Raw genomic sequence first — 14,840 nt, 5'->3', positions numbered from 1 at the left:
GAACATGTGTGTCCAGAGTCAGGCAGCGATGCAGAGAGCCGTGTCGAGAAGAACAGCAGTCAGAGCAGTGAGGAGTCAGACAAGTCCTCCAGCCAATCAGAGAAGAGTTCCAGTGAATCTGACTCTGACTCTGAAAAGAAGAAGAGGAAAACTAAGACCCCACTACAGAAGAAGACAGTCAAACCAACGGCCAAAGACGGGTACCACACTATCATGGAACACTCCCCTGACTAGGTCCTTGGTTTGGAACCTATATGTATTGTGTGTCTATCATTTCTCTTCTTGCTGAATTTATCTATTGAGGTCTTACCTGTTTTATCGAAGGCTGAGCGTGATAATTAGGCAAGGGTTGTGTGTGTGTGTGTGTGTGTGTGTGTGTGTGTGTGTGTGTGTGTGTGTGTGTGTGTGTGTGTGTGTGTGTGTGTGTGTGTGTGTGTGTGTGTGTGTGTGTGTGTGTGTGTGTGTGTGTGTGTGTGTGTGTGTGTGGTCGCTCATACAACAGTGCAGCTGTCTGAAGTCATGGTCACAGTCAGCAACGTGATCAGTGCATTGTGGCATCAATAATCTCATTCTCCATCTGTTCACTTTCTCTGTCTCTCACACACATTCTCTCTGGTCATGTTGAAGACATACGATGACACCTACTGTACACACACGTTCAGAGCAGTTAGAATGTAGTTAGTGTGAGCTCCATCAGCAGTGGTCCAGATTTACATGGCTGATAGATAATGACTGTGGATTGGTCATTTAGCTGCCTGGTGGTACCAATGAATGAGATCTGAGTCATTACTGCTGAATACACACACACGCACTCTGTTACACACTGGCAAATTTTGTCCCTGACACGTTCTATTTCACTCACCCCAGCTTTCTTTCGCACACACACACCCTACCTGCTCGCGCTGTATGACAGGCCGGCAGCTGACCTTGTTCCCTCCATTAGAGTGTAATTAGAGCAGCTCACCCCAGTGATTTCACACACACACACACACACACTGACACACACTATCCCACACACACACACAATCTCTCTCGCAAACACACACACCGACACACACACAGTAATTATCCCAGCTCACCCCAGTGCTTCCACAACAAACCCAGCATAATGCCCTCATTACAGCCCAGTCATTCCAGGCAGGGCTTAATCAGGCCCACTCTGATTTATATCGCTTTTTCCTGTTCGAAACAAATGAAATCTGTAGGCCAAATTAATACTGGCTTCTCATCATCGGCCAAGTTAAAAAGCCAGTTACCGTCACAATTCTCCTCGTTAATTTAACAGCTGAAAATCCCAGGCAGCCCCAGTAAACACTCATTATCAGGACAAATTGAAGAGAGAGGGAGATGGAGGGAGGGAGGAGGATAACTTTTTAGCCAAAGCGATATTAAATTAAGTGGGCGAACCAAAACAGATTGATCTAGGTTGTTCTGACAGAGTTTGAGTGTGAGCTCCAGCAGACTGCACTACGTGGTGCAGAATGGAAAGTGTTTGAATGGATAGATGCGTAACACTTTCCCCTTCGTCTTGAAACTTTGTCATGTTTTTTATGTTTTGGTTATAGGAAACACGCGTTAATGTATTACACTCTTCAGTTTAAGATATGTTAAAGGTGCCCTATTCCTTAGATTTCCTCATGGGAAATCATCTTTAAACACTCCTTTATCAGTTACAGATTGAAAAGTGTTGGAATGTGATTTGGAGGTTGAACTCTTACAACCTTTTGTGTTCTCTCTCCTCAACGTGCATGTGTGTTCGTTTATGTGTGTGCGTGTTCCTGTGTCAGTGATTCAGATGAGAATGGGAACGTTGCTAAAGAAGCCAACAGTTCGTCTGCAGAAGAGAGCTCCTCTGATTCAGAATCAGACTCTGACACCCACACAGACTCTGACTCAGGCACCGAACACAAGAAGAAGACCAAGTCTAAAGCCAAACCCAAGGTGAGACAACCAACCAACTGGGAGGGAAACAGCTTGCTAGGTGTGTCAGTTCTAGCATGCTTAACATCTAAGATACAGCTAGCGTTAACTCTCTTGAGTGTTCCTTTATCGGCAGTTGATTGAATTGAGGCCGTGGTCTGACTCTGAACAGATGAAGGTCTGTTGACCTGTGTCCAATCTGAGCTGTTCTCCACACCGTAAATAAGAGAGTATGAATCAACCCGCTGTTCATCATGGTACAACAGTATACAGTGTGTTAGTGAGTGTGAACAGTGTCTTTGAAGAGCTACTGGAGGCAGAGAAATCACATTTTACACAGCGGAATATGATTTGGTCTGCTTATTTGTTTCTTCTTGCTTTTTCTCTCACCTCATCCTTCCCTGCCTCTTTCTGATTCTCTCCCACCCTCTTTCTGATTCTCTCCCACCCTCTTTCTGATTCTCTCCCACCCTCTTTCTGATTCTCTCTCTCTCTTTCTGATTCTCTCTCTCTCTTTCTGATTCTCTCCCACTCTTTCTGATTCTCCCACTCTCTTTCTGATTCTCTCCCACTCTCTTTCTGATTCTCTCTTTCTGATTCTCTTTCTGATTATCCCTGGCTGCATTCCAAACACTTAACAGACACACCCTCAGGCCTCAAATTAAGTGGACACTTCTGATGACATCTGACGAGTTTACACTTGCAAGGAGGGAAGGAATTCATTTTAAATGGACCGCCCTTGCCCGGAAGTACATCACTCGTTCATCCCGCGACAATTGTGTTTTCAGCCACCGGTAGTTTGTGGGTGCTTTATATGCGCTACAGTCAATTATGATTGCATGTCTACTTATATTAACTATATAATTATGAATATACGCCTACTGTATGATAGCTAGCAAATTAATTGGCTAACTAACGTTTTCATGCCTAGCTGGAACTTCTGAAGAAGGAAGAACATTTATTTCTACAATTTCCAAAAGCTAACCAAACAAAAACGTCATACATTTTATGAGACGTGTTTGTGCATTAGTAGCACAATTTCTAACTTATTTACATTTGTTTTTACTTATACTTGTATGTTTACTTCTCCATATTGACGTTGAGGTTTTAAGTTTTGGCAGAGTTTTCTTAGCGGATGTGCAATCATCGCAAATTGAATTATGGGGTGTTTCAGGCCCCGAAGTGAACATAATTGTACACTCGCAAACTCTATCAAAAATAGGGGCTGAGGGGCTTACGTTGCGAAGTTCCCTTGTTTGGCTAATCGTTTGGACCGATGGCCAAGATGGTGACGGAGATTCCCCCAAGGGCATAAGACTAGAGTCAGTGGGGGAGGGTGTGTCTTTTATGAGTTTGAAACGCAGCCCCTCTCTCTTTCTGATTCTCCCCCTCTCTCTTTCTGATTCTCTCTTTGATTCTCCCCCTCTCTCTTTCTGATTCTCCCCCTCTCTTTCTGATTCTCTCTTTGATTCTCCCCCTCTCTCTTTCTGATTCACTCTCTTTCTGATTCCCTCTTTTCTGCACTGACATTTTCATTTTACACACTTTGCTCCTACGACCTATGCATTATGCATCTCTCTGTCTTTTCTCTCCCTCTTTCTCTCTTCTCTTTCTCTCTCTCACTCCGCCTGTTAACAAGGGTTTCTTCTTTGCCACCAAGCATCTATCAGAGACGATCTGAGAAGATACACCCTCTAACATAATTGTTTGTTTTCACTAATATGCCTTCTCACACACTCCTCCATTTGTGGATCCTGCAGAAAGCAGAGTGGAATTTTATGGTTCTTTATGAGAAGTGAACAGGGCTGTGGGTGGTTAGGAGGGCATGGAGAGACAGAGGGCCTGTTGTGTTGTATATGTGACGATGCACGTCCTAATATTCTGAGTCGCCTTTTGACAAGCCTGGCCTAGTTGTAGGAGGTAGAGTCAATGGAGTGTATCTATGGATTGTGACACGACATGTCTCATGGCTGGCCCATGTAGATCATACAGACCCTACAGATGTGTATATATACACAGCAGCCTGAGAAATATAATATATTTTATGCACATAGCAGACTTGTTTAGGAATATCATGTTACTGCATTGTATAGACACTGTCAGTCAAATAGGGCAGTGTGTAGGCTACATTCCCACAAATACATACAGATAGACTTTACTTTAATATTCTGCCTGTCATCTTTCTCTCTTTCCCACTAGTTCTTCTTTCTCTTTCATCTATAGCCTTCATTCATCTGCCATTCATGTTGGAATATTTGCTAAAAAAGAAAACTCTTATGTTATGATATACTGTGCTGTACTCTGCCAAGTGTTTTTACTATAAATATGTTTGACAATGTGACACAGACCTAAGGGTCGACCATTAATTAATATTTTATCCAGCACCTGTTCAAAGTCAGTCTAGGGACAGTATGTTTCTCATGTAGGATTCTGCTGGTCTTTTCTCCAGGTGGAGGTGAAGTCAATGAAGGAGGTGTGTCTGTTGGATCTGGGCGACTGTGAGTTTTCTGTCTGTAAAACAGCATGTAGCTGGGAAAAATACCACAAGATTTCCAGTTGGAGTTCATCTCATAAGTGTTCTGTGTGTGTGTCCTGTAGTCACTCCTGCACCAGTGACCCAGCACAAGTCTTCTGTCCTCTCCCCTAGCCTGCTAGGAGACCTGGAGGGCCTGTCACTCTCCAATGTCTCTTCCACCATCCAGAGGAGATTGTGTGTGGATCTGTCTGTCTGTTTATCCATCCCGTGTGTGTGTGTGTGTGTGTGTGTGTGTGTTGTGTGTGTGTGTGTGGTGTGTGTGTGTGTGTGTGTGTGTGTGTGTGTGTGTGTGTGTGTTGACAGCTGAGAGAGAAACGAGTTGGATCATACTGTACAGTAGAGTGTCTTTAAAAGACTGTCTCTCTAGTGGCTGAATCTCCTTCTGAGTTGGCTGTTGTCACTCCCCTTTCTCCTTCTTGACATATTTATAAATCATCTCCCCTTTCCTCCTTCCTGGACATATTTATAAATCATCTCCCCTTTCCTCCTTCCTGACATATTTTAAATCATCTCCCCTTTCCTCCTTCCTGGATCATTTATATTTATAAATCATCTCCCCTTCCTCCTTCCTGGACATATTTATATAAATCATCTCCCCTTTCCTCCTTCCTGACATATTTATAAATCATCTCCCTTCTCCTCCTTTCCTGGAATATTTATAAATCATCTCCCCTTTCCTCCTTCCTGGACATATTTATAAATCATCCCCTTCCTCCTTCCTGAACATATTTATAAATCATCTCCCTTTCCTCCTTCCTGGACATATTTAAATCATCTCCCTTCCTGGACATATTTATAAATCATCTCCCTTTCCTCCTTCCTGGACATATTTATAAATCATCTCCCCTTTCCTCCTTCCTGGACATATTTACAGTGCCTTCGGAAAGTATTCAGACCTCTTGAATTTTTCCACATTTTATTACATTACAGCCTTATTCTAAAATATATTAAATAAAACAATTTCATTTACATTTACATTTAAGTCATTTAGCAGACGCTCTTATCCAGAGCGACTTACAAATTGGTGCATTCACCTTATGATATCCAGTGGAACAACCACTTTACAATAGTGCATCTAACTCCTCATCAATCTACACACAATACCCCATAATGACGAAGCAAAAAATCCTATTCAGATAAGTATTCAGACCCTCTGCTATGAGACTCAAAATTGAGCTCAGGTGCACACTGTTTCCATTGATAATCCTTAAAATGTATCTACAACTTGATTGGAGCCCACCTGTGGAAAATTCAATTGATTGGACATGATTTGGAGGGGCACACACCTGTCTATACAAGGTCCCACAGTTGACGGTGCATGTCAAAGCAAAAACCAAGCCATGAGGTTGAAGGAATTGTCCATAGAGCTCCAAGACACGATTGTGTCGAAGCACAGATCTGAGGAAGGGTACCAAAGCATTTCTGCAGCATTGAAGGTACCCAAGAACACAGTGGCCTCCATCAATCTTAAATGGAATAAGTTGGAACCACCAAGACCCTTCCTAGAGCTGGCCGCATGGTCAAACTGAGCAATCGGAGAAGAAGGGCCTTGGTCAGGGAGGTGACGAAGAACCCGATGGTCACTCTGACAGATCTCCAGAGTTCTTCTGTGGAGGTGGGAGAACCTTCCAGATGGACAACCATCTCTGCAGCACTCCAAGAATCAGGCCTTTATGTTAGAGTGGCCAGACGGAAGCCACTCCTCAGTCAAAGGCACATGACAGCCAGGGACTGGGACTGGGAGACCAGTCAGGATCAAGGCGAAGATGAACGGAGCAAAGTACAGAGAGGTCCTTGATTACAACCTGCTCCTGAGCACTCAGGACCTCAGACTGGGGCGAAGGTTCACTTTCCAACAGGATACCGACCCTAAGAACACAGCCAAGACAACGCAGGAGTGGCTTTCGGGACTAGTCTCTGAATTTCCTTGAGTGGCCCAGCCAGAGCCCGGACTTGAAACAGATCGAAGATCTCTGGAGAGACTTGAGAATATCTGTGCAGCAATGCTCCCCATCCAACCTGATAGAGCTTGAGAGGATCTGCAGAGAAGAATGGAAGAAACTTCCCAAATACAGGTGTGCCAAGCTTGTAGCGTCACACCCAAAAAGACTTGAGGTGATAATAGCTGCCAATGGTGCTTCCACAAAGTACTGAGTGAAGGGTCTGAATGCGTAAATGTGATATTTCAGTTTTCTTATTTTCAATTAATTAGCAAAGAATTCTCAAAGTTTTTGCTTTGTCATTATGGGGTATTGTGTGTCGATTGATGAGGGGGGAAACAATTTAATCCATTTTAGAGTAAGGCTGTAACCTAACAAAATGTGGAAAAAGTCAAGGGGTCTGAATACTTTCCAAAGGCACTGTATAAATCATCTCCCTTTCCTCCTTTCTGGACATACAGTACCAGTCAAAGGTTTGGACTCATGCAAGGGTTTTTCTTTCTTTTTACTATTTTCTACATTGTAGAATAATAGTGAAGACATCAAAACTATGAAATAATCATGTTGTAACCAAAAAAGTGTTAAGCAAATCAAAATATATTTTATATTTGAGATTCTTCAATGTAGACACCCTTTGCCTGAATGACAGCTTTGCACACTCTTGGCATTCTCTCAACCAGCTTCACGAGGTACTTACCTGGAATGCATTTCAATTAACAGGTGTTCCTTGTTAAAAGTTAATTTGTGGAATTTCTTTCCTTAATGCATTTGAGCCAATCAGTTGTGTTGTGAGTCCATATTTTGGCAAGAACAGCTCAAATAAGCAAAGAGTAACTACAGTCCATATAAGACATGGGGTGGCAGCGTAGTGGCAGCAGCGTAGCCTAGTGGTTAGAGCGTTGGACTAGTAACCGGAAGGTTGCTAGATCGAATCCCTGAGCTGACAAGGTAAAAATCTGTTGTTCTGCCTCTGAACAAGGCAGTTAACCCACTGTTCCTAGGCCGTCATTGAAAATAAGAATTTGTTCTTAACTGACTTGCCTAGTTAAATAAAGAAAAAAAAACATGAAAGCTACTCACTCCGGAACATTTCAAGAACTTTGAACATTTCTTCAAGTGCAGTCGCAAAAACCATCAAGTGCTATGATGAAACTGGATCTCATGAGAACCGCCACAGGAAAGGAAGTGTTACCTCTGCTGCAGAGGATAAGTTCATTATCCTCTGCACCGAGGATTGCAGCCTAAATAAATGCTCCACAGAGTTCAAGTAACATCAACTGTTCAGAGGAGACTGCATGAATCAGGCCTTCATGGTCAAATTGCTGCAAAGAAACCACTACTAAAGGACACCAATAAGAAGGGACCTCGTGGTGACATTATACCGGTGGAAATCGTTCCTTTGGTCTGATGAGTCCAAATTTTAGATTTTTGGTTCCAACCTCTGTGAGATGCAGAGTACAGTAGGTGAACGGATTATCTCTGCATGTGTGGTTCCCACTGTGAAGCATGGAGGAGGTGTGATGATATGGGAGTGATTTGCTGGTGACACTGTCTGTGATTTATTTAGAATTCAAGGCGTTTAGCGTTTTACCACCGTTTTGCAGCGATACCATCTGGTTTGGGCTTAGGGGGACTGTGATTTGTTTTTCAACAGGACAATGACCCAACACACCTCCAGGTTGTGTAAGGGCTATTTGACCAAGAAGGAGAGTGATGGAGTGTGGCATCAGATGACCTGGCCTCCACAATCACCCGACCTCAACCCAATTGTGGTGGTTTGGGATGAGATGGACTGCAGAGTGAAGGAAAAGCAGCCAACAAGAGCTCAGCATATGTGGGAACTCCTTCAAGACTGTTGGAAAAGCATTCCAGGTGAAGCTGGTTGAGAGAATGCCAAGCGTGTGCAAAGCTGTCATCACTGCGAAGGGTGGCTACTTTGAAGAATCTCAAATATAAAATATATTTTGATTTGTTTAACACTTTTTTGGTTACTACATGATTCCATATGTGTTATTTCATAGTTTTGATGTCTTCACTATTATTCAACAATGTAGAAAATAGTGAAATAAAGAAAACCCCTTGAATGAGTAGGTGTGTCCAAACTTTTGACTGGTACTGTATTTATAAATCATCTCCCTTTCCTCCTTCTTGGACATATTTATAAATAATATCCCTCTCCACTCATACAATTGCATTTCCTGTGTTTTACAGTCTTTCTGTTTTCCTCTCTCCATGTGCCCTGTTCATACAACGCTCAGTGCCAACCTCCATCCACCTCCCTCTCGAACTCCCTCTCTGTCTCTCTCTCCACCTCCCTCTCTGTCTCTCTCTCCACCTCCCTCTCTGTCTCTCTCTCCACCTCCCTCTCTGTCTCTCTCTCCACCTCCCTCTCTGTCAGTTGTTCTCTCCCTGGTGTCTCTGTAGTCTACAGTGTGTCTATGCATTATGGTTGACCTTTTCCCAGTTGAATGGCTCTTTTTCTCTTTGGTGTTAGATTTATGTGTTTTAGCTGAGGAGCATGTGTGACCAATCAACCAATATGAGCTAATTCTATAGAGAGTAGATATGTCCCTATAACATCACTATAACGTCCCATAATGTTCCCATTACATTCATTGTCTTACCGACAAATAATAAGTTCTCTCTCGTACGTATACAATCTTTTCGTACTTTTTTTTTCAGTCTTCACTCATCCAGTGCGTTTGTATCAGTGTGCGCGTGCGTGTGTGTGTGTGTGATTGACAGGGTGTCTCAGGCAGAGTGGTGTGTTTACTGATAGGTTAAGGCCAGGCAGTAATAGACAATAGAAATGCAGATTTAACAGGGTGCTGTTTGCACATCAGCATCTGATTGAGAGTCAATCCTATGCATAAATACATGATGGCCATCAGGATTCATAGACTGGGGTAAATAACCTCACAACCCTCTCGCTACATATTTCAAAGATGTGCGAGCAGACACACGCACACACACACACACACACACACACACACACACACACACACACATAGTATCACCCACTCACTTTCTATCTCTCTCTCTCTCTCTCTCTCTCACTCTCTCTCACACACACACACACACCAATATCCTTCACAGACACACACTTGCCCCGGTGTCATTTCTATTTCTCACCAATCAGCCCACAGAAGCGGTGAGTGTGTCTCAGCTGAGCGCTTCGGCCCTTTTAGAGAATTACTGCCTGGTTATCAAAGACATTTACATTAACCCTGGTCACTGTCTCTGACCCCTCCTCTCCTCGATCTCCCTCTCCCCCCTATTTTTCCCTTTCTCTCTCCCTCTCTTCTTTCCTACTTTCTCTCTCTTTTCATTCTCCCTCTCTCTAATAACATTTTGACATTAGAGGATCTCTCACAAATGCCTTTTAAACCATCCCACCCCTCCAAACACACACCCTCCTTCCGTTGTCTGTGTGTAGGGGGGGAATTGTCAAAGGCTGATAACGTTTCATTCATAATTAGCATTGGGCGAATGAGGCTGCGTTGGGGGGAAATTGAACTGTCAGCGGCGGGGCGCGGGCCGTTTGACCCCATCACGCCCAGAGGGGGCCATCATAATTTGTTCATTTGGTGCCCATCAGGCAGACCGCACCTCCCCGCGCCTCACCCCCCTGACCTCCCCCAGTGTGGGTGTGCTGGGTTCAGGTCTAATTATGAATCAGCAGTGGACTGGGAGAGGCAGGAATATAGCAGACCTGCCCTCCACACACCCCTACCTGCCACTCTCACACACACACACACACACACACACACACACTGTCTGGGTATAAATAGGTTTAAATGCCCTGTAGGAAATATGCAATTGGTTGATTTGGATGGGATGTGTGTGTGTGAGAGAGTGTGTGTTTAGCAGAACATGATATGTGCGTGTGAATTTCACAATTTTCAAGAGAACATGTGGTCATCCCTACTGCCTATGTTCTGGCGGACTTACTAAACACAAATGCATCATTTGTAAATAATGTATTGAGTGTTGGAGTGTGCCCCTGGCTATCCATACATTTTTAAAACAAGAAAATGGTGCTGTCTGCTTTCCTTAATAGAAGACATTTTAAATTATTTATATATATTAAGTACATTTTAGAAATTACAATTACTTTTGATACTTAAGTATTTCTAAAAACCAAATACTTTTAGTGAAGTAGTATTTTACTGGGTGACTTTCACTTTTACTTGAGTAACTTTCTATTAAGTTATCTATACTTTTACTTATGTATGACATTTGGGTACTTTTTCCACCACAGGTAGGGGGTTGTCTGTCTGTCTGAATCAAGCACCTGATGCAAAGACTTCAATTCAACTGATGCCACCTTGTCTTGGTGTACCATAACTGTCCATGTTTCTTTGAAAGTACCAAGATTAATCACTTTTTTTTTTTCAATCTAATTTTGTGATGAATAGTCCCAGGTGAGCTAACCTCTGTCTGTGTGCTTTGAGCTAACTAACTCCTGTTGGCTTAATATGGTTGTAGGTGACTGCAGTGACATCTTGCTGACTCCTTCTAGTCAAGGTCTTCTGATAGACTGACTCAATTAATTGTCATCTCCTGACTGACTGAGGGAACAATTAAAATCAAGTCAAACACACGTCTCTTACACCTCTCTCTCTCTCTCTCATACAATCTCACGACATAATGAAATCGTCTTTCTGAAGTAACAAGCAGCCAATGTCACAAAAACAGAAATGGATTTTCAATACATCCCCATACATCTCCTAACACACACTCGTTCTCTTAAATTGGACATGTTATGCGTTCACATGCTCGCCAGATGCCAAGTTACGGTTAGCCCCTTTTGAATATGTCAGCGAGATTTTCAGGTAATTTACCAGAGAGGATGCTGGGAGGGGGTGAGCGTGTCATCCCACGGCGTGGGTGTGTGTGTCCGGGCTCTGAAGGTGACTGGAGTGTGTGTCATCCATCACAGTAGCTTCCTTTAAGTTGAGACATAATAGAGCCTCTCAATCAACTTCCTCTCCCGTTGTCACCTTCCCCCAAGTCCAGGAGAACAGACAAAAAGAGATCCACCAAGGGGGTGTGTGACACGGGAGGCAAGGTTACATCCCTATTCTGCTGTTATTTACACTTTGGGTTTGGAGGATGCGTCCTGCATCACAGGCCAACAGTGACAGAAGACTGGGCGAGGGTGTGTGTGTGTGTGTGTGTGTGTGTGTGTGTTAGGTCATTACTGTCTGCTGTGTCAAATTGGTGATGATAAGCAGTTTGAAACCCTGTCCTATCCTCCCTCCATCCCTCCCTCCTCGCGGGGGTGTTAAACAGGACCTTGAGTGCGGAGGGAGCAGGATGTGCTTGTCAGGAAGGTAAATCTGCTTTGTGACGGGGTGGCAGACGTTACGGCCAGCTTTATCGACAGCGACTGCTCTGACACGGACAAAAGTGGCCCGATAAATTTCCCCCGTTGGCGTGACGGGCGAGTGTGAGGGCGCCGCACCGTGACAAATGTTTGTTTGACCCCCTTCCTGTCTGGGGGTACACGACACGTCTGGGCTGGCTATTACCAGGGGAGGATGGGGATAACCTGCTCTCCTCTACTATGTGTTATTGTAGGAGGAAAAACTGGACTTTTTGAATGTGATTAGCCAGCCTGTTTCTGTTTACTAACTTGTTTTGTCAGCACTTTGAGTTCCACCCTCTTGTATTTCAAACTGATTCTCCACACTCACACACCATGACAGTCCTGAGAATGTCTCACACACATCTCTTCTCCTATCAGTATAATCTGAAAGAGACTGGCGAATATGTCCACCCACCTCCATCTCCTGTCAACAACTTAGACACTCTTTCCCATGTCATATCAAATCACAAGTCAGAAATTAGGAGTTATATTCATCCCCTTGTTTGACTCTCACCGTTGCGCACGTGTTTACTTGGACCCTTTTTATCTTTGTTGACTGTGAGGTTTTTTGACACTGTTGTGAGATTTCTCACACCTCTTTTTATAATTTCCCTCTCTCTCCCCCACACTCCCTCGTCCCCCCCTCGTCTCTCTGTCCCCCCCTCACTCTCTCGTCCCCCCCTCACTCCCTCGTTTCTCTCTCCACCCCTCACTCTGTCCATCTCTCAGCTTGTCAAGGTAAACACATAGCACCAACAGCAGCAGGTGTAACAGAAGGATTCAGGAGGTGTTAACTACTTGTTTTAGCGTTCTCTCACTTTACTCTCAACACAGGGTTGATATCCATGTGTCTGTCTGAGAGAGGCAGGGAGGAGCCTACTTAGTAGCGTACTTAGTATATGGGCAATATACAGTGCATTCTGAAAGTATTCAGACCCCTTCCCTTTTCCCACATTTTTTTACGCCAAAATGAGCAATCAGGGGAGACGGGCCTTGGTCAGGGAGGTGACGAAGAACCCGATGGTCACTCTGACAGAGCTCCAGAGTTCCTCTGTGGAGATGGGAGAACCTTCCAGATGGACAACCATCTCTGCAGCACTCCACCAATCAGGCCTTTATGGTAGAGTGGCCAGACGGAAGCCACTCTTCAGTAAAAGGCACATGACAGCCCGCTTGGAGTTTGCCAAAAGGCACCTAAAGACTCTGACTATGAGAAACAAGATTCTTTGGTCTGATGAAATCTAGATTGAAGTCTTTGGCCTGAATGCAAAGCGTCACATCTGGAGGAAACCTGGCACCATCCCTATGGTGAAGTACAGAGATCCTTGATGAAAACCTGCTCCAGAGCGCTCAGGACCTCAGACTGAGGCAATGGTTCACCTTCCAACGTGACAACGACCCTAAGCACACAGCCAAGACAGCGCAGGAGTGGCTTTGGGACAAGTCTCCCATGTGCTTGAGTTGCCCAGCTAGAGCCTGGACTACAAGCTAGAACCCGATCTCTGGAGAGACCCGAAAATATTTGTGCAGTGACACTCCAGATCCAACCTGACAGAGCTTGAGAGGATCTGCGGAGAAGAATGGAAGAAACTCCCCAAATGATGTGATGTGCCAAGCTTGTAGCGTCATACCCAAGAAGACTCAAGGCTGTAATCGCTGCCAAACGGTGCTTCAACAAAGTACTGAGTAAAGGATCTGAATACTTATGTGATATTTTTATTTCATTTCTACATTTGCAAAAAAAAATATCTAAAAACCTGTTCCTGCCTTGTCATTATGGGGTAGTGTGTGTAGATTGATGGGGGGGAAAAACAATTGAATCCATTTTAGAATAAGGTTGTAACGTAACAAAATACGGAAAAAGTCAAGGGGTCTGAATTCTTTCCGAATGCACTGTATGGCTATGATTGTCCTGATGTTGAGACAGACAGTTCTGTCACTGCATGGCTGGGCTGGGTGTCAACAAGGTAGCCTTTTACTGTTAATGAAGATTGAGCCACTAAACAGTGTAAAAAAAAAAAAAAGACGATTTTATTCGCCTTTTCACACATGAATGAGACATGATGTGGGCATCCGATAACTCAAAATGATGAGAGTGTAACACCATTTAGGCCTAGTAGCTTCAATCTTCATTAAAAGTAGCATTTTGTAACAGTTGTTGATGGGGATATTGCAGTGGAGTGTAGTTTTGTGCCGATGCGAAGTGTTATGAAACCACCTAGCCAGCTTACGTATATTTGTTTTTTTGCATGCAGCCTAATTGTGATTGCTTGCGTCTGTCTGTCTGTGTGAAGTAGATGGCTTGTACCACTATACTTAGACTAGATTATCTTGAGTCGAGAGGACTCCATTGCCACTGTCAAATCAACAATTCAAAAGAGAGTCAGGCCGGTTAATCAGAATAAGAATGCACAGAAAATAGAATGAATGAAAGAACGAACAGAATACAGAATGAACGAGGGACCATGTTAATGTTGCTAGGGGAAAATAAAGAACAAGAAAAACACTCCTCTTAACCCCCAGAATTGATCAGTAAGTTTCTCCCTCTTCTCCTCCTGACAGGGTGTTTTGTCTTGCCTCTCTATGCTATGGTAATTACAGTTCCTGCTATTGAAAAGGTAAAAGCTCTGTTAATAGAAAGCTGAATGGCAGGCTAGGCCCAGAGCAGTCCTCTAGTGTTCCCATTCATTAAGCCAGAGCAGTCCTTCAGCCTGCCGTGGAGCCGCATCAGACTATCCCACCCACTCACTACTAACCTGCCTGATTGGGGACATACTATATAGGAGTAATAATAATACATTGGGTTTATATGGCACTTTTCTAGGACATGGCTGAAATGGGCCTTTTTCCAGGAAGAATGGTTGATGGTTAATGAACAGAGCTAGGCATAAGTTGTCAACAAAACCTCAGTTATCCTGCAGTCGTAAGTGGAGTGGCCTATGGTAAGTAGATATTTAATGAAGAGAGCTGGACCTACGTTACCAAACAACATACCTACTTCTATGTGGGGTTATCTGGGTTTGGTTACCTGACAAAGACCATATTTGTCAAAATGTTATCAACCAACATTCTG

General features: G+C 43.8%; 1 protein-coding gene across 5 annotated transcripts in view; it reads left to right on the top strand.

The window, feature by feature from the left end:
• The window catches only part of LOC111961759 (AP-3 complex subunit beta-1), a 77,824-nt gene that overhangs the window by 45,146 nt on the left and 17,838 nt on the right, over nt 1–14,840 (top strand). For all 5 annotated transcript variants that reach the window (XM_070442587.1, XM_070442588.1, XM_070442584.1 and 2 more), the window contains 4 exons: nt 17–200; nt 1,788–1,941; nt 4,370–4,418; nt 4,519–4,622. In XM_070442587.1, coding sequence (XP_070298688.1) covers nt 17–200; nt 1,788–1,941; nt 4,370–4,418; nt 4,519–4,622 — 491 coding nt within the window. The remainder of the gene's footprint in view (nt 1–16; nt 201–1,787; nt 1,942–4,369; nt 4,419–4,518; nt 4,623–14,840) is intronic.

Source organism: Salvelinus sp. IW2-2015, linkage group LG4q.1:29, assembly GCF_002910315.2.
Source record: "Salvelinus sp. IW2-2015 linkage group LG4q.1:29, ASM291031v2, whole genome shotgun sequence".
In the NCBI taxonomy this organism is placed as follows: Eukaryota; Metazoa; Chordata; class Actinopteri; order Salmoniformes; family Salmonidae; genus Salvelinus; species Salvelinus sp. IW2-2015.
The sequence above is the reverse complement of the archived record's forward strand: the minus strand, read 5'-3'. Positions and strand labels throughout refer to the sequence as shown.